The sequence below is a fragment of the Hemibagrus wyckioides genome, linkage group LG07 (genome assembly GCF_019097595.1).
Source record: "Hemibagrus wyckioides isolate EC202008001 linkage group LG07, SWU_Hwy_1.0, whole genome shotgun sequence".
In the NCBI taxonomy this organism is placed as follows: Eukaryota; Metazoa; Chordata; class Actinopteri; order Siluriformes; family Bagridae; genus Hemibagrus; species Hemibagrus wyckioides.
The window spans coordinates 6,222,171-6,237,294 of record NC_080716.1 but is presented as its reverse complement, the minus strand read 5'-3'; the positions used below and the strand labels follow the sequence as shown (position 1 = coordinate 6,237,294).

Here is a 15,124-nt window from a genome sequence, read left to right as displayed (position 1 = left end):
AAGTAGGCTATGTAAAAACAAAAATATTTATGAAACACTACAATTCAAATCCAAAACTACAAAGCTCAGACTGTCTGTTTTCATATGAGCCATTAACCATGACTGTGGAGTGTAACCTGTCAAAGAAATTAAATACTGAACCTGGACACAACAAAACAGGTGGAAATACCATTTCATGCTGGTGATTATTGTTTATTGACCAGTTGATTGAGTAACAAAGATTAGCAGTCCAATTTCTCCTAACATCTAATATCTAAATGCTATCTAGGATGTCAAAACTTTATTTATTCATTAGTTTTAACAAATACAACAGTTAAGTATTGGAATAGTGTAGTTTAGTTTCTGTGGTACTACAGAGGACCTGTCAAGCTGATTAGATATTGTTAAAGTATTTAATTATTTAATTAGGTTCAGCTACTGAGCTTGACAGTTTGCATAGGTCCAACGTGTCAGGATGACCGAGTGGTCTAAGGTGCTGTGTTCAGGTTGCAGTCTCCCTTGGTGGTGTGGGTTTGAATCCCACTTCTGACATTGGCTTCTTTCCTTTGGGTTGTGATCTTGTACAGAAGTCTTTTGTTGCACACTGAAAGCAATTCTGAGGGCAGTGGTGGCTTAAGTGTTTAAGGGATGTTGATAAGCAGAATGTGGTTAAAGCTATGTGTTCGGTCCATGAGTAGCTGTCCTCCCATAGGTGGGACTCTGTGGCAAACACCATAGACTGGGTGATTGAGAAGGCAAGAACCCAAAATAGAACCAAAAGAGGTGGAGCTATTAGTTTAAAATTCAGCATATTGTTTTAGACTCTTGATTCAGTGTTAGCATGCTAGTCTGATGTTCAATTCAATTCAATTCAATTTATTTTGTATAGCACCTTTTACAACATTGTCTCAAAGCAGCTTTACAAAAGAAGAGAAATGGAGAAAGGGGAGGGGAAAAAATGAAAATAAAAATATAAAAAAATAACTAAATACCTAGAAATAAGAATAAATTATTAGATTATTAAATTATTAAACTATTTTATTTTATCCCTAATGAGCAAGCCTGTGGCGACGGTGGCAAGGAAAAACTCCCTGGGTTGATATGAGGAAGAAACCTTGAGAGCTCGGACCAGGCTCAGAAGGGAACCCATCCTCATTTGGGTGACACTAAACAGTAAATAATGTAACTGTAGCTGATTAATGTCCTTTCTACAACAGAAATCAATGGCCCATGAGGAACTATTAGGTCAGTGTAGTTTCTGAGGTTATTACAGACACTAGTTCTTTGCTGTCAGAAGCTGACAGATGAAATGGCAGATCTGTGATGGTGTGAAAGTCCCCAAAGTGGCTCTGTCCATGGCTGTCTTCTGGTCCACACAGATCCATCCACAGCATCAGTGGGCACCACCAAGTGGCGAGACTCCGGCCAGGGGTGGGGCAGTGGTCACAATGGAAACTGGCAAACACTGGGAGCTCAGGATTGGGGTGTATAGCTCGGCAGAATAAGACTGAGAGAGAAGGAGAAAGATATTAAGTATGATTCTGATCATGTGATGTTTAAGACAGTGTAGATTATGTGTAAAGTGCAGGCAGGGACTGCCTGCACTTTGCAAGACTAGCTATGACAGCATAACTAAAAGGGAGAGCCTGAAGGTGACAGACATGAAGGCTTCCCGGGACATAAAGCATCCAACCACTTCACAGTCAGCAAACCTGAGCAACTTGCGAGGGTGGTAAGGCAACAGCATCCAAACATCCCAGTACACCAAACACTCTATGTCCATGAACCTTCCAGATCTGCTCCTTTACCTAAGAAAACATTACATTAAGAATACATTAAAAGCTTGACTAAACAAATGTGTCTTCAGCCTAGACTTAAACATTGAGACTGTGTCTGAATCCCGAACACTAACTGGAAGGCAGTTTCAACTGTGGGGATCATAAAATACTGAAAGATTGCTCAGGTACTGCGGCGCGAGACCATTTAGTGCTTTATAGGTCAGTAAGAGTATTTTATAATCAATGCGAAATTTGACTGGGAGCCAATGTGTTCATATCTTCTGGTTCTAGGACTCTAGCTGCTGCATACTGGACTAACTGGAGCTTGTTTATGCTCCTACTGGAACATCCAGAAAGTAAGGCATTACAATAATCCAACCTAGAGGTAACAAAAGCATGAACTAGTTTCTCTGCATCATGAAGTGACATCATATTTCTTATCTTATATATTTCAATATTTTATTTGCAATATTTCTGAGATGGAAGAAAGCTACCTGAGTGATATTAACTACATGAGCTTCAAACGAAAGACCAGAGTCAATAATCACACCAAGATCTTTTACTGCTGGACAAGATGAAACCGAAAGACCATCCACCGTTACTCTGTAATCAGAAAGCTCAGTTCTAGCTGCATGTGGACCTAGTACTGGCACCTCTGTCTTGTCAGAGTTAAGCAGAAGGAAGTTAGTGGCCATCCAATGTCTAATGTCCTTTACACATTCTTCTATCTTAATAAGCTGGTATCTCTCATTTGACATCACTGAAACATATAGCTGTGTGTTGTCGGCGTAAAAGTGGAAGCTAATACCATGTTTACGAATAATTTCACCAAGGGGTAGCATATATAGGGAGAAAAGCAGTGGGCCTAAAAAAGAACCTTGTGGAACACTGAACATAACCTTGGTATGCATAGAGAAGTCATCATCTAGATCTACAAACTGATAATGGTCAGTCAAATAAGACCAAATTAAACAAGATAATGATCTGAGATGTGCTTCTGACTGTGGAAGAGTGACCATGTTTTCTATATATAATCCGAATGTAAAAATGACCTCCATTATGAGTGGGTCCTATTACATTACATGTTTGTTTGTTAGTTAGTTGCTTGTAGTCCCTTTCACACTTATACTAGCTCCATTGGTTTGACAACATGTAAGACTGTGTGTGCACTTACATTACACCATGTAATTATTTTTTATGTCTAGACAAACTAGGTTAGAGGGGAGGTGTCACTCCTTGTGTTTCTTGCTAGCTTAGCCTAGCACCATTAGCTAGTTTTTGATTGATGTTATGTCAGGCTTGTTATATTAAATAGAGCCTATTGTATTATATTTTTGCTATATTCATTCCTTTGGCAGCAACCTTGTGTCCATGTTATCTCTCCTTGGTGAGACTAGCTTCTTTGTTGTCCTGGTTTTATGGTTGTCACTATAAATCGGTCAGCCCACAATCTTAAACTGTTGTTATTCTTGCACTTACTCAAGGTTTTTGCTTCTCTGAAAACCTATCAATGATTAATTATTACATTTTTCACAAACATAGATTTTTGCATTTCTCGATTGCATAGGATAACCACCACTTTCTGAGGTATTTCATTGAGGTTTTTACAATCTGTAGTAGATTCTTGTGCTCTGAGACTCATTGTAGTTTCACATATTAACAGTGGTACAGTGGCTGTTCAGGATGCTAGCAATATTTTCCTGAATGTAGTGATGATGATGGAGGTGTGTTTTTTTTTTTTTTTTGCTTTTTTGTTCTTCTATCTCTGCTTATGGGATTTTCTCACCCAGAAAAGATCCTAGGTGATGTGCATCCCAAGACTTCATGTCTCCATGATCAGACCAGCAGAGGAACACAGATTGATCACTGAGGATCACTAGTGATAGATTTTTATCAAATGGAACAAACTATAAAGTCTTTATGAATCACAAGAGAGAATTTCTCAAAATGACATGTCAATGCAAAATTAACAGTAGATCTACTTTCAGTATAACAAAACTGTGTCAGAGTTTTTGTACAGTGCAGCTGGATTTCCTGTCATTGTGGGCTGCAGAGCACAGTAGTATAGTGCAGAGTCTGATACAGCAGCAGAGGAGATGATCAGATCCACTTGTTTAACATCAACTTTGACAGATATTCTTGGGGGCATGGAAGATGTTAGATCTCCTTTTTGGTTAATATAAAGAATGAACTCAGGTTTAGATTTTGGATATTGCCTGTACCAGTGCAGGTAGTTGTTTGTTAAAGTACTACTGAATTTGTATGTGCAGGACAGAGTAACATCATCACCTTCATCTACAGCTTTATGAGGGAAATCTGGCTCTATTGAATCTGCCATGGAGTCACCTGTCATAGAGAAGAGAACATAATGTTTTTAATCTTTAAATAATCAACAGGAAATACTTAAGTCAGACCCACACTCTGCATTTTCACACTGCATCACCACACAGACTAATATTTAATATAATATAGTTAATATTTCTGCAATAACAAAAAGTCAATGTTAACTCACCTAGTGAAAGCCACAGATACATGAATATAACAGTGAACATGATGACTGGTCTTAGCTCAGTGAAAATAGTGGAGATCTTTCTGTATGTTAACACCATAAAGCTTCAAAATTGCTCCACCCCACAGCATCACATGACAGTGTCACCAATGTTGTTGTCAGATTGTTGATTCTTACTGAAACATCCTGGCTTTACATTCAGCCTCATATGGGAAACCTGTCCAGAGGACATTTAAGCAAACACATACTGAAAGCAGGAAATTAATAAATTTTTAATTAACCCTTTAATGCTCAGCTCTAACAGTTAAATATGAAAAATATAAAAACCTTTCCTGTACTCACAGTAGCATCAGAAGAATAGAAAGTAGAGTAAAGGCAGATTTACAGATAGGTTTCCGGTTTTCAGTGTTTGACACAGCAGGCGCTTTTATTTTTCAAAGAAATGACATTAGATGAGTATTTATTCTTATAACAGTTTAGTCTTAAGTGGACAGTTGTGTTGTTTAATCAGAATTGTATCTCTGAAATTAGCTTAGGCACTAAGAGTAACCAGGGCAGGGGTTAGGATATTATATCAGCAGTATGTATGATAGAAGAACAAGTATACTCTGTCACAAAGGTTTTACTGTGAAAAGTAGCTTCCATCATCTCAGAGAATATGAGCAGGTTGTGTGGTGCTCTAGTACTTAGGATAAGCGACTGCGCCATCCTGTGTTCACCAAAGAGAAAAACCTTAACACACTAATAAATAAAGCCCTGCAAAAAGGTCATACAGCCACACATATTGGATTTAAAAATTTTTTTTTTTCTATTTACAACATCATTTAGTTTGGGGTGTCATCCATTTCTCTCTCAAATATTGTTGGGTTTGTCATTGTATCTTTGTTTTTTTAAACTATTTTACTTAATACTTAATACTAAGCAGAAAAAAGAAATAAGGGAAAACTAAAAGGAAACAGATGTTGAACACGGCTGTAAAACTCAACAACTAATCTGAATTGGCCACTGAGAAATGCTTTATATTCACATGTCCTATCAGGGGATTAAACACACACACACAATTCCCTTTAGATAAATTTACTTAGATGCTTGATCAGGAATCTCAACATAATATTTTAAACCAAAAGACTTTTATGAAATGATTCTCTTAAAATGTTCTCACACTGAATACAAAAACAAGACAATGACTAATAAATGAACCAGTTTTTTTCAAGTGTAGTGTTTATAAAATCTGATGACACTGATAACAGGATAATGCTAGGTTTAGCGCAGGCCAGTTGGTGGTTGCACGTGTAAAAGTTTATGTAGCGTGTAACAGGTTTGTCCTGTCACACTAGCACAATGTTCAGTATGGGCCAACTGACCAGGAGGAAGATATTTTTTTTTTTTAAAAGCATTTTCTTTTGCTTTTGGCTTAATTGATATGGGTTACAATTATGAATAATTAAATAAAAAAGGGTACAGTGAATGACTTTAACTGATATCCTTGTTAGGCTTTACAGCTATGTGGACTCAGCAGTTCAAGTGATTCAACATTCAACTCAATTGGAGATAAGCTCATATAAAAAGGAATTAAAATAAAACACTCAAGAAACTCGACACTGTGCCAGATGTTCTTGTAATACAACGAAAATAAAAAAACAATAAACAAAATGTCAACCGGATTATTGTACTCAATGACTCAAATTCAGAGAAAATATAAAATCAGGTAGGCGCCCAATTTGACATCCAAAAGCTCAAAATCCAACAAATTGACAATCAATTGAAATAAACAGATTTCAATTAGTCCAAGTCCTGTTTGTCTTAACCAAGAGAAGGAATTCTCCTACCAGGTGGACAGCTCAAAAACACAGTTCAGCGAACTGGGTGGGTGGCTCGTCATATACAAATTTCAGCTGTCATGAAAACACCACATTACATTTCTAATAACATCATAACATTTCGACCTTATTGAACACACTAACACATTAAATACAATACCCCATGATACTTCGTTAACACACTAGCACTAGTACTTGCTTATGCATTGTTAGCATTGGCCTACATGAACACACTTCGCCTCGGTTCTTTATCAAATCCACGGCACTTTCCTGGCATAATGTCAACATAATTTTCAAAATTACCACTTACCAAGGCGAAAAATTAATACATTTCAAAAGGGGAAGTTCAGTTCCCAGCCTCTATTTCGCAAATCGCTGCCTCATCCACCTATTAATCCGAACACAGCTTCTCTGTTTCATAATATCTGCATGGAAATCCTATTTGTCTAAATATTTTTAATTTGTCTCTGCTTATTTAGCATGGAGAAATTTTGGAATCGCTCCGCATAGCTGCTTTGTATGGAACATTTCCGCCACTTAATAAAAAATAAAAAAAGGTTATTGTGACTTTTTATCTCACGATTCTAACTTTTTTTCTCAGAATTGCGTGATATAAACTCGCAATTCTGAGAAATAAAGTCGGAATTGTGAGCTATAAATTCAGAATTGTGAGATAAATGTTGAGATTCACCTTCACTGTACGTGTCAAAGACTAGACGTGTCCACGGATGGTAGGATTGCATACTCTATAGCTTATAACAATGGAAAAGATTATAGGAGATTATTTTCGGTGCAGTTTCACTAGTAGAGAAATATTAATTTTATTGGAGGAATCACACAACATAAAGCTTAGTTTCCGAACACTTGAGAGAACGTTATGCAGGAATCAGTTGTGGCGGAGACGCAAGAAAACAGATGAGGCTGAAGTGGCACGTTTTATACACCAGCAGCTACAGACATCGGGACGACAACATGGCTATCGCTGGATGCACCAGAAATGTTGGCTGTCCGGCATTATTACAGACAGAAACTGTCTGTCAGTTGATGCGACTGTTACATGGACAAGGAGTGGATCTGCGTGCTCGCGGTCATATACGGCGACGCATGTATAACAGTCGCGGGCCAAACTATGTTTGGCATATTGATGGATATGACAAGTTAAAACCTTACGGCATATGCATAAATGGATGTATTGATGGTTTCTCCAGAAAAATGATTTGGCTTGAAGCATACAAAACGAACAATGACCCACGAGTAATTGCAGGTTATTTCCTACAAGCTGTTGCTGAGAATAACGGATTTCCACAAAGAATTCGCACTGACCATGGAACTGAAAATACGCATTTAGCAGATATGCAGACATTCTTCAGAGACACTGCGAGCAGAATGTGTCACTCTTGGTCCAAGCACTGGGAACCAGAGAATTGAACGACTTTGAGAAGCCAGTGCATAAAATTTTGGATGGATCATTTTGAACAACTTAAAGAAGATGGACACTTTGTTGATACTTTCATTGACAAATCTCTCATTCAGTTTTGCTTCCAACATTTTATACAGGTAAGTCATTTTGTTCACTATCACTGAAAAAAATGCTTCATTGAATTTACTCTTTTTTTTTTAATGTAAGTGGTTGCAATCAATTTATTTTAGCTACATTTAAAAAAACAAACTTAGTTCACTGACTTTGAACTAAATTTGTTTAAATGTAGCTAAATTGATTGCAACCACTTACCTTAAAAAATTGAGTAAATTCAATGAAGCATTTTTTTCAGTGTATCAGAGATTTTATCAGATTTGATTTTATCCTTATGGAGAGTATTGAAGTTTAATTATAACTTAATATTTATTGATATACCTACAATGTACAAAACAGAGTATTTGCCAAGAGGAGTGTTTATTTAAAGACTACCCTTGTGATGAGGATGTCTTTCAACTGTGTGACGAACTCATGGCTGAGCATAACCTTGTTATATATTTTATAAAATAAACTCTAAATAATCCCTATAAAATAAAGCTGTAAGTATACTTAAATCAAATGTGGGCTTAAATTGGCTTCTAAATGAAGACTATTTTTATTTTTAGGTGAACTGTCTTTTTAATTTATTAAGTGGGTTAAATGCTTCAATATTACTTTGTCATCCTCCAGCCTTTTTATGGTTGTTTCTGGAATATTCCTCTCCCTCAGAAAAAAGATGAATTTGTCCATCCTGCAATGATAGTTTAATGGAAATTAATAACATAAGCAGAATGAGGCTGGTAGGCCAATATTATAAGATAGACTGAGTATGCAAGTCAGAAAACCAAAAACATGTATTATAATGGCTAATATCTGTTGTTGATAACAAAGCAAGCTCTTGATGCAAACCTTATTTCACTCAGTTTTGATGCAACGTAGTAAACGACATAATGTTTTCATAAAACCAACACTTAACATCCAAGAATGAACTACATGAGCTAGTAGCCTATGATACCATAACATGCTAGTTACCAAACATTCAGATTTTATACTTGCCCAAAGTCTTCTATTATAACATACGCAAATGGATTATCATGCCAAAGAGTAAATATGACCATACCTTGTCATCGGGAAATGGCATACAAAGCTCTGGTAGGTAAAAGGTAAGAGACTCCCGTGTTCTGTAAGAATCACATGTAGTGGTTTCCAATAGTGCTGCCAGAAAGTGTCGCAAATGAAGGGAAAATAAGTCAGAATTCTGACTTTAAAACTCGCAATTCTGACTTTTTTTTTGCAATTCTGACTTTTTTTCTCGCAATTCTGACTTTTTTTTCTCGCAATTCTGACTTTTTTTCTGGCAATTGCGACTTTATATCTCGCAATTATGACTTTATATCTCACAATTCTGACTTTTGTTCTCGCAATTACGACTTTATATCTTGCAATTACGACTTTATATCTCACAATTACGACTTTACATCTCACAATTACGACTTTAAATCTCGCAATTCTGACTTTTGTTCTCGCAATTACGACTTTATATCTCGCAAATCTGACTTTTTTTCTCGCAATTGCGAGTTTATATCACACAATTCTGAGAAAAAAAAGTCAGAATCGTGAGATAAAAAGTCGCAATAACCTTTTTTTTTTCATTCAGTGGCAGAAACGGGCTTCCATACATAGAATAGACTTTTAATAATTTTTTCCAATTTGCATCTTTTTTCTGTTTAGTCAATTTCCATTTATTTTTTATTAGTAGCCTGGGTTACTTAGGATTGAAAAAAAAAAATCAAAATAAACGCCATATAAAGCGTTTATACAGCATCACATGACAGTGTCACCAGTGTTGCTGACAGATTGTTGATTCTTACAGATAAATCCAGGATTTACATTCAACTTTAGTTAAAGGACCTACAGTATATATATTTTAAGCAAACACAAAGCAGAAACTGTTAATAGCAACAATATAATTTACATCTGGAACCAATATTCCATTTGTCTAAACATAAAACTTAAAACTAATCCATTTGTAGTCATGTCATTTGTATGTGTTTTTCAAATTCCATCAAACTAAAATAGACCAAATAAAATGTAGCATTGATGTTTTATCTGTAATGGTAAAAGAATGTCCAGAACAGAGCGTTTACTGGGTTTCTGATCCACAGTGTCCATGGATCTTAAGTTGGTAAAAGGAAAAGAAGAGTAAAGTTCAGTGTAATCACTGTTTGACTCGGATGAACATTTTAGAATAACAGAGTATGTTCCTTTCCTGACAATGCTGGCATCTTCATCAGTCAGCCCAATTTAATCTGCTAAACTTCCTGTTGTAAAGAAGAATCTGTCAAGTATTTTTGTCAACAAACTACAGACTATGTTCACTCTTCTCACCCTTTGGTAATGTTCGTGTCTTACCATATCAGTAACTGTTTTCAGTTTTTTGAAACTTTTCTAGTAATATATTGCCTCTAGTAGGCTAGATAAAAACAGAAATGCTGATGAAATACTACAATTTAAATTCAAATCCAAAACTACAACGCTCAGAGTGTCTATTTACACCCAAATTCTCCTAACATCTAATATCTAAATGTTATTTATTGGAATAGTGTAGTTTAGTTTCTGTGGTTCTACAAAACCTATAGAGGACGTGTCAGGATGGCCGAGCGGTCTAAGGCGCTGCGTTCAGGTCGCAGTCTCCCCTGGAGGCGTGGGTTCGAATCCCACTTCTGACATTGCTTTCTTTCCTTGTGTTGTGATCCTTTACAGTTGTATGTTGAAAGGAATCCGTCTGCACTGGTGGTTCAAGTGGTTAAGAGCTATATTATGTATGCAAATACAGTTAGGTCACATGACCATAAAAGCGCGTGTGCGAACATGACGGACCTTTCCCAAGAAAGCACAAACACGGTGGGGAAAAGTTTAATACTCAGATAGTTCAAAAAATATTAAATCAATAAACAAAGCTAGTGGCTCGATGCACAAACTTTATTATTTTAAACTGTATTTAATGCATTCGAGATCATAAGCAATGCGCATGCTTTGAATAGCAGTTACTCTGATTTGTAAAAAATTTGCCTGCTTTCAGAAAATATTATGCAGTGTCATGTGAGTCTAAACTGGGAGTGAGCAGAAACAAAACAGCTTGAAGACAACTGTCAAGTAACAAAGACGCCACGTTTTCATCTCATTTCAACTGTAGTTTGCATTTCAGTTCCTTCCACCTTGTAAGTGTGTATTCTACTTTGGTTGTAGTACATTTGTTAAGCAGCTGCATGCTTCTGTTTCACTAAATCTGTGACTTTTTTCTTACGTTTCAACTTAATAAGAGAATCCATCGTTGTTGTTATATGCTAATTAGGACACACAGAAGTGTCACGTGACTTTCTGTGCTCCTCCTGTCTCATTAGCATATGACAACTTTTTTTTAAAAAATACAGTTTAATTTTATCATACAATAACATGGATTTGATGTTATTATGCTTTCTTTCTCCTTTGTCCAGGTCTATTTTGAGAACATATATTACTTTAAACCATTCAAAACCTTTGAGATAATTCTGTCTTTGCTTCACACTTTCTTTTTTATTTTCCACACTTTTTTAATTTAATTACAAATTGCTAGGAGTGAATGAGTGGAAATGTGTGTGTGCATGATGCACTGTAAAAGACTGGATTCCCATCAAGAAATGAGCTGTCTCTAAATAATACATTTATTAATAATAATACAATTACTAAGAAAGGGTCCTCCAAAATGCATATGTAAATGTTTCTAATTGACCAATAGAACTGTATTCAATATAACAAAACAGGTTTTTGTACAGTGCAGCTGGGTTTCCTGTCACTGTGGGCCTCAGAGCACAGTAGTATAGAGCAGAGTCTGATACAGCAGCAGAGGAGGTGATCAGATCCACTTGTTTATCTTTAAGTTTCGTATTCATTCTTGGGGGAATGTTTCCACTTAGCTCTCCATTTGGAGGAATATAAAGAAGGAACTTAGGTTTAAAAACAGTTACTGATATGGTAATACTTGTCATCCTCCAGCCTTTTTATGGTTGTTTCTGGAATATTCCTCTCCCTCAGAAAAAAGATGAATTCGTCCATCCTGGAATGATAGTTTAATGGAAATTAATAACATAAGCAGAATGAGGCTGGTAGGCCAATATTATAAGATAGACTGAGTATGCAAGTCAGAAAACCAAAAACATGTATTATAATGGCTAATATCTGTTGTTCATAACAAAGCAAGCTCTTGATGCAAACCTTATTTCACTCAGTTTTGATGCAACGTAGTAAACGACATAATGTTTTCATAAAACCAACACTTAACATCCAAGAATGAACTACATGAGCTAGTAGCCTATGATACCATAACAAGCGCTAGTTACCAAACATTCAGATTTTATACTTGCCCAAAGTCTTCTATTATAACATACACAAATGGATTATCATGCCAAAGAGTAAATATGACCATACCTTGTCATCGGGAAATGGCATACAAAGCTCTGTTTACGACAAAAGGTAAGAGACTCCCGTGTTCTGTAAGAATCACATGTAGTGGTTTCCAATAGTGCTGCCAGAAAGTGTCGCAAATGAAGAGAAAATAAGTCAGAATTCTGACTTTAAAACTCGCAATTCTGACTTTTTTTTTGCAATGCTGACTTTTTTTTTGCAATGCTGACTTTTTTTCTCGCAATTCTGACTTTTTTTCTCGCAATTCTGACTTTTTTTCTCGCAATTGCGACTTTATATCACACAATTCTGAGAAAAAAAAGTCAGAATCGTGAGATAAAAAGTCGCAATAACGTTTTTTTATTCAGTGGCAGAAACGGGCTTCCATACATAGAATAGACTTCCTACTTCCTTTAAATAATTTTTTTCTGTTTAGTCAATTTCCATTTATTTTTTATTAGTAGCCTGGGTTACACGGGTTACATTTAGGATTAAAAAAAAAAAATCAAAATAAACGCCATATAAAATAAATAACAAAACTTTACATCAGAGCCACTTGCGCAGTTCATTATTTTGTTATTTTGTGCATCATAGTTTATTAGCTATTCCTTTTTTTTTTTTACCATGAATTCATGAATGGTCTTAGCTGAATGGAAATATTCTTTCTGTACTCTAATATGTTCATTTTATGAAGCTCCACCCCACAGCATCACATGACAGTGTCACCAATGTTGCTGACAGATTGTTGATTCTTACAGATAAATCCAGGATTTACATTCAACTTTAGTTAAAGGACCTAAATATATTTTAAGCAAACCCAAAGCAGAAACTGTTAATAGCAACAAAATAATTTACATCTGGAACCAATGTTCCATTTAAATCCAAAATAGTTTCTAAAGTATCTAAACATAACACTTAAAACTAATCCATTTGACGTAGTCATGTCATTTGTATGTGTTTTTCAGATTCCACCAAACTAAAATAGACCAAATAAAATGTAGCATTGATGTTTTATCTGTAATGGTACAAGAATGTCCAGAACAGATTGTTTACTGGGTTTCTGATCCACAGTGTCCACTGGGTTCATGCAATAATAACCAGTTACACAACAAATTAGCTGTATGAGGAGTTGTTAGAGAAGTGCACTTTGGGCTTTATTCTACAAACAATATAACATTAGTTAACCTCTAATATTGTGTCCATTAAAATACACTGTTACTACATTTGATGGTTAAATGATGGTTAATCTGAAAAGGTTGATGATGTAGTGAACGTAAAAGTGTAAATATCTCCATCTTGTGAGAGAAGCATGGATCTTAAGTTGGTAAAAGGAAAAGAAGAGTAAAGTTCAGTGTAATCACTGTTTGACTCGGATGAACATTTTAGAATAACAGAGTATGTTCCTTTCCTGACAATGTTGGCATCTTCATCAGTCAGCCCAATTTAATCTGCTAAACTTCCTGTTGTAAAGAAGAATCTGTCAAGTATTTTTGTCAACAAACTACAGACTAGGTTCCCTCTTTTCACCCTTTGGTAATGTTCATGTCTTACCATATCAGTAACTGTTTTTAGTTTTTTGAAACTTTTCTAGTAATATATTGCCTCTAGTAGGCTAGATAAAAACAGAAATGCTGATGAAATACTACAATTTAAATTCAAATCCAAAACTACAACGCTCAGAGTGTCTATTTACACCCAAATTCTCCTAACATCTAATATCTAAATGTTATCTAGAATGACTACAACACTTGATTTATCAGTATTAACAAATAAAACAGTTGAGTATTGGAATAGTGTAGTTTAGTTTCTTTGGTTCTACAAAACCAATACATCGTTGTTGTTATATGTTTCTGCTTTGTGCAGGTCTATTTTGAGAACATGTATTACTTTAAACCATTCAAATCCTTTGAGATAATTCTGTCTTTGCTTCACACTTTCTTTTTTATTTTCCACACTTTTCTAACTGAATTACAAATTGCTAGGAGTGAATGAGGAAATGTGTGTGTGCATGATGCACTGTAAAAGACTGGAATCCCCTCAAGAAATGAGCTGTCTCTAAATAATACATTTATTAATAATAATACATTTACTAGTAATATAAACTTCTTTTAAATTTTGAGAGAGAAAGAAAGGGTCCTCCAAAATGCATATGTAAATGTTTCTAATTGACCAGTAGAACTGTATTCAATATAACAAAACAGGTTTTTGTACAGTGCAGCTGGGTTTCCTGTCACTGTGGGCCTCAGAGCACAGTAGTATAGAGCAGAGTCTGATACAGCAGCAGAGGAGATGATCAGATCCACTTGTTTATCTTTAAGTTTCGCATTCATTCTTGGGGGAATGTTTCCACTTAGCTCTCCATTTGGAGGAATTTAAAGAAGGAACTTAGGTTTAGATTTTGGATATTGCCTGTACCAGTGCACGTAGTTTTGTGTGTAGATTGATTCATATTTGCAGGACAGAGTAACATCATCACCTTCATCTACAAATTTATGAGTGAAAAGTGGCTTTATTGAATCTGCTATGGAGTCACCTGTCATAGAGAGAAGAAGATAAAGTTTTTAACCTTTACACAGTCAAGACAGAATTACTTAAGTCAGGCTTTCTAATGCCACACAATAAACTAATAAGACTAAGTAATCTGATCAGTCACAATTTCTTAATATACAAAAATCAATGTTAACTCACCGAGTGAAAGTCACAGACACATGAATATAACAGTGAACATGATGGATGAGCTTATAAATGAAAATATTCTGAGCTCTTTATGCATTTTGATATATCCCATTATAAAGGTTCATGAAGCTCCACCCCACAGCATCATGTGACAGTGTCATTTATGTTACTGACAGATGATTTGATTTATACTGACGCTTTCTGGCTTCACATTCAGCCTCACATGGATAAATGTTCCTAAAAACATGGCAAACAAACAGAAACTGATAGCATGAAAAATAGATAAGTAAAATAAATAGATGTGGAAGTCAATGTGCATTGTGTGAAACGGAGTGCTTGGTGCAGTGCAGGATGGGAAAAGTAAATCGAGGTGTGGGTAGACCTAACGACCTGTTTATTAAATAGGATTATAAACATTTTGTGGAGTATTTCACTGTGCTGAGGAACAAACCAGCCTATTTTC

At 35.6% G+C, this 15,124-nt stretch overlaps 2 non-coding genes and 1 gene segment (V, D, J or C); 2 read left to right on the top strand and 1 right to left on the bottom strand.

The window, feature by feature from the left end:
• Nucleotides 1-448: 448 nt before the first annotated feature.
• trnal-cag (transfer RNA leucine (anticodon CAG)) lies at nt 449-531 on the top strand. The gene has a single exon. It is a non-coding gene; the product is annotated as a tRNA-Leu (tRNA).
• Nucleotides 532-3,526: 2,995 nt separating this feature from the next.
• Nucleotides 3,527-4,323, bottom strand: LOC131355904 (T cell receptor alpha variable 13-2-like). The segment is given in 3 exon segments: nt 3,527-3,633; nt 3,816-4,103; nt 4,270-4,323. Coding segments are annotated over 3 exon segments (435 nt in total).
• A 5,865-nt stretch (nt 4,324-10,188) lies between these two features.
• trnal-cag (transfer RNA leucine (anticodon CAG)) lies at nt 10,189-10,271 on the top strand. The gene has a single exon. It is a non-coding gene; the product is annotated as a tRNA-Leu (tRNA).
• The last annotated feature ends 4,853 nt before the right edge of the window (nt 10,272-15,124 follow it).